Source organism: Anopheles maculipalpis, chromosome 3RL (genome assembly GCF_943734695.1).
Source record: "Anopheles maculipalpis chromosome 3RL, idAnoMacuDA_375_x, whole genome shotgun sequence".
In the NCBI taxonomy this organism is placed as follows: Eukaryota; Metazoa; Arthropoda; class Insecta; order Diptera; family Culicidae; genus Anopheles; species Anopheles maculipalpis.
The window spans coordinates 90,961,272-90,973,945 of NC_064872.1; the positions used below are offsets into that span (position 1 = coordinate 90,961,272).

Below are 12,674 nucleotides of genomic sequence, written 5' to 3' on the forward strand. Positions count from 1 at the left end.
TTTTTGTTGTGTGTGTGTGTTATGCTGCCAAACTAGAAATTGGATAGTGAGCTTCATTACGTCAAAGGATGGCTGCAAACAACAATTAACAAAACTGCAAATGAAGTGCTTGATTCGTCTTGAAATGAATAAATAAATGAACTTCGGGTCAACTTCCAACAATACCTCAACTGCATTTGATTGATTGTGTTTATTGAACCAGATAATCAGCAATTCGTCGAACGCGTCAAATTTTTTATGCTAAAATACATCCTTTTTTGTTCTGTGCTCGGTATTATGTTACTGCTGGAAATAATTGATTGTTGATTGAAATTAACAACGACGAAAAAATATACAAAATCTCTTCTGATGAAAGCGAGAATGGCACTCTGCGCTGCTTTTAAATTTATCCGGTAGCGATAAGCCATTGAATGGAAATTGAATTGTTTACCGGAATAAAAAGCGCCAAGTGAAAATAAAGAAATAATCCAACATGACAAGCAGCGCTGGAAAAGTGCGCAATCAATGATAAACTTGGGATGCAGCATTGCGTACGAATGAGAATGGAACGTAACGAATACACATGCAAGATAACTTCTTTTTTTTATTACGTTCAAATGCATAAGGGGTGGTTGGTGTGTAATTAACGGGTGCAGTGTTGCCGTAGTGCAGTGCATGTGCTGATTGGAAAGACAAATGGTAAAGGTGATGGTGAGAAATGATTTTAATGTTTAAACATCAATAATCGAGCACCAATCAGTCGGTAATGATTGAACGCCTGGTGACATACATAAATAAATGCAACGCTAGAAAAACGAGGGTCGATAAATATTAGTTTAATTATTCACATCCGTCAATTGGAAGGCCTGGGTTGGTTGTGATGGAGTTAAAAGAGATGTTGAACCAGTGCAAGTTGTGCAGGGGTAAATGAATATATTAGTATGATGGGGAGAGATTAACGTTAGCAGCGGGCCTTATAATATATATTTTTGATATAAAGATGTAATGAAGCAATTTATATGCAATGTTGAAGTAAAATCTATACTAAAAGTAACGATTTCTATCAGAAGTATTGTCCATTAAATTATAATAAAAAGACAACGTTTTGAAGATAATACAGTTTGAATGAATGGGCTGAATCTCCTTAAAGTATGCAATTCGCATTACATAGTCCTCATTCGCATCTTCATTTAATTTATTTTGTTTTTATGAGCATTAGTATTCGTTTTAGTACTCATATAGAATAATACAGAATTGATAGATTTATAATTACAATCAGAGAGAGAGAGAGAGAGAGAGAGAGAGAGAGAGAGAGAGAGAGATACACACACACACAAATAAAATTCATAGCGACAACACGAGGAAGAATGTTCAATGGTGTTCCTCGGATATCGAAAAACATTAAGTAAGGATTAGATTCGCTTATCCACATGCAGATAGTAGAGAGATAGTAGAATAGACTATAGAGAGAAGTTAATCAAAACATACGCATATATCTAGCGAGATAGCGAGCAAGAGAGGAAGATCTAGAGAAGATTCAATTCAAAAGCTACGTAGAGGAGAGATAAGAAGAGAGAAGAAGCCAACGCAACTGGGGTAGCATATATGTAAAGAAAACGGGAAGTTTAGTCAAGAAGGCATTCACATTTCTTGATAGTTGGTTGGGTGTTGATCGGGAGCTAGGTACAGCGTATAGGCGTTTGTTTGTTATGAGGCAAGGGCTGCAGGCAAAGGTTCCAGCAAAAGGTTTTCGAGGACCGGGATTACTTAAACACAGTTTTGGATCTCTCGGGGAAGGGAACACTCACGCACGGCCAGTGTCGTAAAGTCGTGACCGTCCAGCTTGCTAGTGGCCCGCGGTGAGCCGGGACTGTCGGAGTTGGCCGAATTGAGACTGGGACTATGCGGCACACGCACACAGACCGAAGGCACTGGGGCCATGGGCGGCACGGAGCCACCCCCGGCACCGATGGTGTTGTTGTTGATGTTGTGGTTGTTGTTGTTACTGTTGTTGTTGTTGTTGTTGTTGTTCGCGGTTACTGGTAGGTCAAGACAATCAGAGGAAGAGTGACACATTAAGAAAGAGGATTCCATTCCAGTAGGATTGATGTTTGGAAAGTTGAGCTTGCTTAGAGCTTGGTGTGGAAATTTTGTTGTTTTCCTTATTTTTTTTAGATTTAGGAAAGGATCGAAAGAGGGAAAGTACGAAATGCGCAAAGGGTTCGTCACAGGTGCGGAGATTTCCATGAACGCTCGAGATAGTTCCCATGTTTACCTTCTTGCAAACCAAAAACCAATAACAGAAGCCATACGAGAAAACATAACCCGAGAAGGGAGAATCAAGTGCGTCGTGACTTGGGAAGTTGTTTGACTCGTCGAGTACTCCTGCAAATGAACATATCGTCTTGGGACATTAACGAGCAATGGATGGGGAATGGGAACTGAGGAAGATGGGGATGGTACTGGGGAATATGCATTAAACATCGTCAAGTTCATCGAGGAAGGGGTTTCTGATTGGGAGCACTCAACACTCAAAGCTAGAGAGACAAGCGGGAGCAAGTCACACGCACACAAATACACACGCAGGAAGAAAATCAAAACTAAACGAAAGGGAAATTAAAATTTCCGAAAATAAAATTCCCACTCGGGGTGAAGTTGGATGCTTGATCGCCTGTTGTGGAGCACTCAGACGTTAGCAGGGATCGTGTAGATGATAACCGGAAGATAAGCGCACATGACATTACGGTATTCAACAACAGGAGTGAGAACGAACATAATACAACATAAAAATAAAAATCATCGCTCACAACGAAAAGGCAAACAAATTGAGTAGTATGAGTTCCATTTAAAGCCATACGGGAGGAAACACGGGAGCGACAGACAGACAGAGAGAGAGATAAAGGGGACAGGCAGAGATATTGATAGAGAGAGAGAGAGACAGAAAGAGAGAGTAGAGGAAAATGCCTCTAAGGAGTCATTCCCTACAACATCACTTACCTTCTTTCGGAGGCTGATCGGGACTTTGGTTTTGGTTCTGGTTCACCACAAAGGCCGAGTTCTCTTCCTTGGTGATGCTCATGTAGTAGCAAGTGTCATCCTTCTTCATGATGTGACGCGGCCCGGGATTGAGCAGTATCGTGTCCTCGTAGAACTCGGGCAGCTCCGCGGGTCGCACTCCGACTAAGGCCACTCCGTATCTGTCGATGGAAGCGATACACGGATAGACGGATGGACGGAGGATCATCAGCATGCCATTCTTGGCTGTGCGTTCCCTCGGTTACTCACTTGCGATGCGAATGAAAGCTGGCGTAGGTGAAACTTTTCCCTTCGTATTCGCCGAAAAACCGGCTGTCCCCGAGCACGATATGATAAATCTCGTTGCCAGAGCACTTGCCGTACAACCGGTGCCACTCTTCCGCCGATTGCTGGCCCTCCCTGAAGTGGAAGAAGAAGAAAGTGACGCAGACGATGAGCATTTCTTCTGAAGCAGGAAGTTCTTGCGAGTTGTTGGCGCGTACTCATACGAGCAGGGATTTACGTCGCATGACACACAATTAATGTACGTAATGCACTGCTATTCAATTGCTTGCATAGCGTACTACGCCAGCATCGGGCAGAGCATTGAGATTGAGCCGTTTTTATTGTGTTCCCTGCGGTGGAATTACAAGAGATGATACGGTTTACGTTGTCGTTAGAGGGCAAAATAATCAGACAAAGTTACGTATGTCAGATCTGAGAAATATGTTATCCATACGGTGGGAGCTCTCATTTCGCTTCAGAAGTTTGAATTACGTGAAACTTCATAAAGATAATAATCGCAAGGTTTGCAAGGATCATCATAGGTAGTATGTGTTTCGAATAGGATGAAAGATGGCCCCGATTCCCAGGACATTGTATAAAAAAGACTACTACAATAGTCAGACGGTATAGTACCAATGATATGCACCTTTATTGCCTGGCCGTATGCAATCCGCATACCGAAAACTGCTTGTTTACGACTACGAACTAGCTAACCCCAGCGAGATTTTGTTGGTTGCTGTTCAAACTGCAACGGTTATTCAGGATTTAGATAAAAAAGATTCTGCCGGGAGATTTAGCCTTTGAAGAATTCTCGGTAGAATTTCGTGCTCTCCACTCTTTTGTTATCCCTCTCGGAGGCTGCGACCAGTTATGCCATACTTACTGTCCGCGTGACGTATGTAGCAACAGCGTGACGAGCGTGCTCGCCCCGGGGCATGTACAGTTGTTAGCGAGCAGTGCATATTTGAACTCATCCTCGCAGACGACGTGCTCGGCAAACTTCACATGCAGCTTGTTCTCCGGTCTGCGAAACGGAAGAGAGGACACAAAAGTCAAGCGACACTGAACATATTTCGTATTTCAACACCCATCAACATTGGAGGAACGGGGGGTACTTACCGGAAAATTTGTACATACTGCGGGATATTTGGTGCGAAATCTTTCACGGCCCAGGAGCGCAGTATGGCGTGTTCGTCCGCGGCCGTCTTGTCGGCGTAGCTGCGGGCAGCCAGAATGAAACACGCCTCCGCCTCGGCCATGCGGGCCCGCGCCAGATCGCCATCTTTAAGACAGGAGCCCTGAAGAGAGGAGCCAGGAAAAACATGCTTGAGAACATGAAATGGGACAAGTAGGATTACAGGAAGAAGGGGTTGCTATAAACTAATTGGACCATATAAAAGTCTGCCAACTGGAAATAGAAAGAAGGATGCGTATGTCCTTTTGGCTCGTGGAGAGTGCAATAAAGGCAAGAAAAATGAGTACAACTCATGAGTGCCGACGGAGGGTTGGGAAAGGAAAAATTAATAGAAACACGCGCAAATCGAGCACCGATTCCTTCAACGAGTCCCGGGAGACCATTCGATGGAGCATTATCGTAATGGAGTAACGTGCACCTCCCGTGCATCCGCTCGATCGCATTTAATTAGATGAGGAGTCACGTTTCGCGCCAGACGAACGGGACAATCACGACCGTGGTGTACCTGGATGTAGATGACGCGCTGGGCCCAGATCGGCACCTGCAGGATCATTCGCATGGTGGTGTCGAGCTCCATCGGGCTGAGCAGCACGACGTAGTAGTCCTGCAGCAGCGGATGGGCGTAGAACTCGTTCAGGAAGTCCATGATGGTGTCGGCGTGCAGCGTGGTCGAGCAGACGACGACGTGCTTCTCACTTTGTGCCCGGTGTGAGGAGTAGCTGCCTCCCAGCTTCTGACGCTCCATCCACGTGAACGCCAGCTGTTCAAACTGTATGGGCAAACGAAGAAAAAAGAAACGGGAGCACAGAAACGCATTAGCACCGTGAAGAGATGGTACAGAAAATCATCTAATTAAGTTTCATTTGATTTGCCGGAATAATAATCACTGCCACTGCCAGCAGCAAGCCGAAAACGGTTGGAACTGTCATTCGATCCGCAGTAGCGACATTTGCTGGTGAACAGCTGACACCACGCAGCGTGTGTCAACAAATGGAAAGTGCAGGCAAGAGCGTGAAAACACTACATGTAAGCTTATTGATTTTCATTACTTCTCCTTGCTGCTTTTCCGCAGTGAAAGCTTTTAGACTGTCATAGCACATTTCGTGTCGTTTGAGCGGGGTTTGCCGGTTCGGGCAGCACACTGAAGTGACAGTGTGAAAAATTATTACTTTAATGGACAATGGCTTCCGTTGAAGTGATTTTCCTGCATGTGAAACGCACATTGCAATTGTGACGCATTGTACAAGCGGAATGCAGCAAACGATCCACCGAAAAAAAGCTCATTAAAATAGGAAAATTAAGGAAGAAATCATAAAGCCGATTTTTAGACACGGTTGATGAAATAAGTTTAATAATTTTTATAAAAAAATACTGGTAAATGTGTAAAAAATAGCATAAATGTAGGCGCTTTGGCTGCCTAGCGTGTCTTTACTTACTTGCGTTGGAAGCACGATCAACGCCACACAGATCATGATGACCATGAAAAGCTGGGAGGGCCAGATGTCAGGCACAAAGTCACCGTAGCCAACGGTCGAGAACGTTACCACCACGTAGTAGGTGCTCTGGAACAGATTCAGATGTCGATGGCCGGCCCGTTGAAAGTGCTGTATCCCGCAGACGCTGTGCGGGAATGAAAGGAAGGCAAATCAGACGAACCGAACGGGGTAAAAAGCTTGTCAGAAAGTTCACGTTTTATTAAAAGGATGGCTACAAATCTAGAACTACGGGAAGTGTCCGACATTTTCTAAAGCATCGGAAGTTCTTGCACTATTGTCAACGGTACGAAACGGAAAAAAGACTGCAAGGAAGACGCGTTCATAGGATGGAAATGGATTGTTTAAATTAAATTATTACACCAGAGACATTGAAGTGAAGCGCACGATGCGCTAAGACATCCATCCCCGTGTCCCGGAAAGGCCCGCGTAGTCTCGGGCGAACCGTGAAGCGTGAATACTAACGAGAACGACGTCGACGACGGCTGAACGGAAAAGCGGCGTACACATTAAGTAGCTTTATATATTTATGATACCCTCTATCCAACCGTACAGTTAGTGACAGTGCAAAACGGCAAAAAAAAAAAACACAGTTGAGAGAGAAAGAAAAGGAAAGCCAACCGATTCCAAAGCGCGAGAACCTGCTGGAACCTCGTCGTATTATTATTCATTCCACTCCATTCCACTACCCTTCGGTTTCGGCACGAGTACGACGAACAACAATCTCGTCTCCTTCTGCGTGCTTGTTGTGTGCACCAGTATGCCTCCACTAGCCCAGGATGTTCCTCTTTGCCCGACCCGATCAGCCATTAGCATAAATAGTGGAAATTTAAATAAAGTAACTAACTGAAGATAGGGGGAGAGAGAGAGAGCGAAAGAGAGTTCCGGAGTGTGGTAAAAAGAGCGGGAAATGGAAATGGAAACGAAATCGGAAAAACCTCTAGTTCGGTTTCGCTTTGCATTCTTGACCCCGGGAAGGGAATCGAAAGGTGTGGTCGGCCGGGGTAAAAGATTTAAAAGGTTCGGTTGGAGGTTATGTTAGGAACCGATTCTGTCGCACATTAATTATTGATTTTCTTCGCGTGCTTCCACCCGAGGAAGGTTCGGTAACAGGAAGGGGCGAAAATGATGCGGGGAAACGGGATGGTTTAATAGTGAAGACATCAACGTTTTTTACATGCGATAGCGGTGTTTGGGTTTTTGTCGGTGAGAAGCCATCATCATCATCATCAGGTGGTCGGTTTCCGAGTGTGCAACAGTGTGTGTTACGAAGAGGGGAAGACCATGATGGGGATAAAGGGAAGGGTATTCTAGGAGGTCAGGGACTGTCAGGAAATGTTAACCTAGTTAAAAGGGACACGGACTGTACAAAGACTTACCTTGTGAACACTAGGCAGAGTAGAGTCGCCGACAGTATCGTCAGCTGTTGTGATAGCGCTGATTGTGACTTTTGCATTGCCCGATGGAGATCATTCTGCGTGGAAAGAGGATAAGGGAAAGGGTAGTTATTAGTGATGACAATCAGATCCTGACTGATTGATCCTGGAGTGAATCCCAAAAACTATCCCCAATGTCATATAAGATGCTTTTTGCCAGTATCAGGAAAGAGATTAAGGATCATTGCTGTTTAGAAGCCACCATTACTCCCTTGTCGGGCTAGAAAAGGGTTTTATGAGGTCTTCACAGCTACTACAACCACAACGATACCAAGGCGCGAAGAAAGCTATGAGCTCGCAGTCAAATACATCTGATTGCCCTTTTCTGTCGATGTCAGCATGAATTGTGATTAAACGCACAACTGCTGAAAGCAATATAACGACCCACGCGGGAAGCTATCCAAAGGGCACTACTTTGATGGGTGCTTGGCGCACTGGTGGGATCATAAATAAAGCTCTCACTTCGAACTTTGCCCGTGTGTGGTTTGATTAGGCAACGAATTGCAAAATTGCACCCGAACTAACTTGGCTCATTATTATTATCAACCAACCCCTTTTTTTTTGGTGTGCAGATGGGTGGGTGGGCAGATGCGGACAGTACGCCAGCCCGAAAAAAACCCTTCGCCAAAATGAAGGTAGTGATTGCGTTTACTGCGTTGACTGCAGTAGAATGCTTTGTGTACGATTATTTCCCCTCCACGACGTCAGAGCTCCAGAGTGGGAGGAGTTAGCCCTAAAGCCAACGACGCTTAACGCCACGCCAGACGTCATTCTGTGTTAGTTTTGGCCCCGAGCGTGTTCGCTGGCCACAGCAATCGCTTTGCAAGTTTGTTGTTGTTGTTGTTGTAGGAATAAGGCACCCTTCAAAAACCCAAAGACCAGGGCTCCTCGAAGGAGGATCGTCGAATGAGCTGGTCGTAAAAAATTGATATGATAATAAAATAAAAATGAATGAACCATAATCAAAACGTTGCTGGCGTAGCGCGTCAGGTCCCTTTATCATACTCACATCCCTATGCAATTGGTGGATGAATTGGGGGGGAGAAAGAGAACGTAAGGGGAGCGAACAGGAAAGACAATGAGTATAAAAGGTTTTGGAGCAGCGTTCGTGATATTATCGCATCTTCATGGTGGGGAGTCGCATTTTGGAGCGTGGGATCTAGGGACGATATGACTGCCCTTTTGGTCGATGGGGATAAATGATTCGCCCCAAGAGAAAGGAAGATCAAACAGCGAAGCTGGAGAGGAAGAGGGGGATGGAGGAAATGGTGATGAAAACGTTCCCAAGTCAAATACTTACAAACATGTTCTCGAGCGATCGCTTAGCGAGCCAGCAGTTCAGAAACACTGGAATGAATAAGTTCCTGAATGGGGGCCATAAAATCTGTGGCACGGTGAGAGACACATGGGAGCCGCAGGGTTTGGTGATAGAAACGGAAGAAGAAAAAAAAACGATAAAAGGAGAGAAAAAAGTCAGAGAAAACACACTTCATTAATTCTTAATTCACAATTGAATCAGTGCGCTAGGCGCTGATGTCCTCGTGGTGGAAGTCGACACACGGCACGGCAATTGGGCAAACTGTCGACGTCCTTTTATGTTGTCGGAGACAAGTAGATATGCTTGCAAGTGGGTGGATGCTTTTGGACAGGAAGAGGAAACTGGGCCGACCAGTGGACGAAGTCCTTCAGTCGGTCTTCTTTCGTAGGCCCCTGTTCCACCGCGCGTCGTGTGAGAAACGACAGAGTCATTTGTCTTACCGTTACTGCAAATGGTATCGTTGTAACGAGCTCCAGTATAAAATGAAACGATAAAATTTGCTGCCAGATGTTGCCCTGCAACGAAAGACAAGAGTTCGTGGTTAGTGATGCGTGCGAACTAAATCAAACATGAAGTATTACGAGGATTTCTCTATTTTTTTAACACGGGCAGACATCGTGTGTTTCATTTCGAATGTTGTATTCCATTCTTCAAGCACGACAGGATCAAATGGAACATCAATAATTAAGAATAGAAATAACTGACTAAAATTTAGAATAATTAAGAATCACAATCCAGACTGACCTAGACCCGTTACGCAACGTGTCTCCTCATTATGGTTACCAGATTCCAGCCAGCGTCCTATGGCCAGCGGCCAACCTTACCTTATATCCGAGGTACGCCATCAGGAGCGCTTCTGTGAGCGAAATTAGCGCCAGCACCAACTGTACAGCCCACAGCTCGGTTGGTCGGTTTACCCACAGGATCGCGTCCCAATTGATGATGGGATCTTCTTGGAACGCTTCCTCGGTTCGCGTTGCCGACCACAGGAATTCCGTCTTGTTGCCCACCTTGCAACCGTAGCTAGAAACGAAAGTGTGAGAAATAGATACAGGTTTTGGACAGTTTTGATCATTTTCGAGTAGATATTGATGAAACGTGAGCAAAGAAGAATCGAACCCATGTCGCAATAAGATTCTAAGTGGATATGGTCGCTACTAGCAAAGAAGAAAAAGGTGTGATCCATCGTAAATGTTGTCGTACGTTGTAAAGGTTGTTGGAATATTCATTCCATGCTGATATCATTTTCGGCTGTTCCCTTGGGAGTGTGATTTGCTTTTATGGCGCTGGGTCGCACGTATGGTGGCTGTTAAAACGCTGCGCTTCTAGGTGAAGCGAGAAATGCGTTTGGGTCGCCGCTTTCGGTTTCCAGTTTCAAAGTTCATGGAATATTCATGTACACATTAATTGAATTTGTTTCCGTTTGGATTCGGGCTTCTTTCTTCGTCTTCTACGTCGGGCACGATCCTGCTGCTTTGTTGTACGCGATTAAGATGTGTCGTCTATCCGACGGGGACATTTTAATGCGTTTTCTGCTGGGTATAGCTGGAGCAGTGCCAAAAATGACTTTAAAAGTGGATGACTTTATCGCAATGAACCATTCTCGGGAAAAGTGTAAGCCAAGAATGTTCTTTCATTTCGCAGAGGTCGTCACGGGTTGACCTTCGGAGGAGCCAAATTTCAGACCAACCCAAAAGCACTGCGGTGTGGCGTTGTGTGGTTCAAGGTTAACTCTAGAATAGATCCTCGGGAACGCTTCCAGTTACCGACACCTTTCCCTGTTCCCAGCCAGGTGTGCCGTTGTTCGATTGTTTCCCGAATCCGGTCGGATAGACGGGGTCCATTTACGTTCTTTGAACGAGTTGGTTGAAAAATTAATATTCTACCCCGAACTGTCGAGGCTGAACAGGGCGTCGGTGAACACCGCACCATCGATTCTAGTTGATATCGCTTTCCTTCACGCGCTCACATTCATCTGAAAATGCCATTAAATATTAAATTTTTCCTGCGTTTTTTTCAAGCGGGAAAAAAGGCCAACATTCCGTTGAAGCCGATGGCAAAACCGACTCCATTCGGTTGAAGTGAAGTCAGACGGGAAAAAGTTTCCATTTTCTTTGTTACCACTTTGCCGATCTTTGTTTCTTTCTCTCGTGGGTACGGGCGACCTGTTTTATGATTGACAACGACCTGTCCGATGTTCCTGATGGAGTTGTGGGTTCGCATGTTTCGGGTTCGGCTCGGTATTGGGCGGCCTATTGAATTTTGGTATTTTTTTTATCAAGACAGGGCAATGGAAACATTTATGTTGTTGATTCGGAAGTTCTCGCGTGTACAAACTATATTCGGAATATTTTTTCAAGCTAGGAAAAGATATGTAAACGCTTAACACTTGAGCTTAGCAATGTTAACTCGATTCGTCGTACAATGTTTTTAGTAATATGGCGAAGTGTCCTTACAGAATGGAACTTCAGAACGAGTTAAATAAAACCACAATAAGCACGCAGCTGGTGCCAACCACTCACCAACACTCTCATGTGGAGAGTGGAAGTGTTGGTGAAGTTGATGAAAATGTAGCACCTTTTTTCCCATTTTGCGGACGTGGCCGCTGTGAGGATAGCTGGTGAGTATGAGGATCCGAATAAATCCTCATCCTGCAGGAGCTTATTGTCAGCCATGGTTCGTTTCATAATTAGGTTAACTAGGACGTGTTTGGTGTGGGTATGGTGTGGGCTGAAGGACAGGACCGAGAGGCATTGAAAAAAGAAAACAAGGTCCGCCCGATCCACCTACCGTGCTGGCTACCACACAAATGCGAACACACTGCCAACATTCCGATATCGCTGCCATTGCCCACAACCGTTGACGATTATTAACACCGCCATCGACACGGAACATGAAAGTTTAAATTAATGGATTAAGTGGTTTTGTGTATGTTGATGGGTGGCCGTTTCAGGTCATTTGGAAGGCGACGGGCGCTCTACCACGGTACATTCCGCACGCCACTCGCCACACGCACCTTTTTGATTGACCGTACCTGAAACGTGCTGGGCTCTGGGTGGTGGGGTGTGAGCGACATTGATGAATGCACGATTCGATATCGATTTTTAGAGGGGCTCCTAGCGCTACTTACCAGGTTGCAAACGTTGGATTCAGATCCGTAACTACCCGAAATATGTACAGTATGCAGGTTAACAACTTAAAGAATAAATTAGCGATACGTATCCTTAAACCTAGAGGCGAGTAGAAGAGAGCAGGATGAAAAAAAAATGAATAAATATAAATTTAGATTCGTGTTTTTTTTTTGTAGGTTTTTTGATTATTTTAGGCCTTGGACTCGTAAAATATCATATTCTCGTCAAACTCTCGACCGAAGAAAAATCGAAGCTGAACAGAAAAGGGTTTAAAATTTGATTCAATTAGTAGAGAATGGAAGTGCGAGTTAAGAGTTTCGGTAAATTGGGTTATTTTTGTGAGAGGCAATCGATAGAACCGTGTTCCAGGAAGGAGATCGGGAAGAACTTGCAGCTGATGTATTACTTGCTCCCACAGCTCTCCCATCCGGAAACCATTTAGGGAACATGCACTGCACTGATTAATCGAAGTCCGGGTAGGTCCGGTCACGCAAGGGAAACGGTGGAAGCGCACTTTACCGTACGCGATGGTGTTTGCATTGGTGGTTCATTTTTCCTTACCGGTAATTGATTGTTGTTTGGGAAAATTACCCAAAACACGAAAGCTTAAGCTTAGGGATGAATTATTGAAACGCCCCTAAATTGGTGCATTCATCGCGAGAACGAAAAGTAGGTGAATGATTCATATTTTACGAGTTCGGGCTTGAATAAGATGTTTGGAAATATTGTTAAACGTTTAAAACGAATGGAAAGGCCGTAACTTGATTATTGGTGACGTGATCAGGATTCGGATGAAGTTTATTAATCGTTTACATGCGCATG

At 44.8% G+C, this 12,674-nt stretch overlaps 2 protein-coding genes across 15 annotated transcripts in view; one reads left to right on the forward strand and one right to left on the reverse strand.

Moving 5' to 3' along the window:
* LOC126561808 (regulator of MON1-CCZ1 complex) overlaps positions 1–12,674 on the forward strand; it is a 250,519-nt gene that overhangs the window by 59,182 nt on the left and 178,663 nt on the right. The gene's annotated exons all lie outside the window — the stretch shown is intronic.
* LOC126561334 (potassium channel subfamily T member 2) overlaps positions 1–12,674 on the reverse strand; it is a 130,158-nt gene that overhangs the window by 14,180 nt on the left and 103,304 nt on the right. For 13 of the 14 annotated variants that reach the window (XM_050217415.1, XM_050217418.1, XM_050217409.1 and 10 more), the window contains 12 exons: positions 11,852–11,951; positions 9,546–9,744; positions 9,162–9,236; positions 8,704–8,787; positions 7,347–7,441; positions 5,911–6,094; positions 4,980–5,243; positions 4,399–4,577; positions 4,163–4,303; positions 3,265–3,414; positions 2,977–3,176; positions 1,788–2,018 (listed from right to left, as the gene is read on the reverse strand). In XM_050217415.1, coding sequence (XP_050073372.1) covers positions 1,788–2,018; positions 2,977–3,176; positions 3,265–3,414; positions 4,163–4,303; positions 4,399–4,577; positions 4,980–5,243; positions 5,911–6,094; positions 7,347–7,441; positions 8,704–8,787; positions 9,162–9,236; positions 9,546–9,744; positions 11,852–11,951 — 1,902 coding nt within the window. The remainder of the gene's footprint in view (positions 1–1,787; positions 2,019–2,976; positions 3,177–3,264; positions 3,415–4,162; positions 4,304–4,398; positions 4,578–4,979; positions 5,244–5,910; positions 6,095–7,346; positions 7,442–8,703; positions 8,788–9,161; positions 9,237–9,545; positions 9,745–11,851; positions 11,952–12,674) is intronic. The other variant, XM_050217420.1, reaches the window with a different exon arrangement.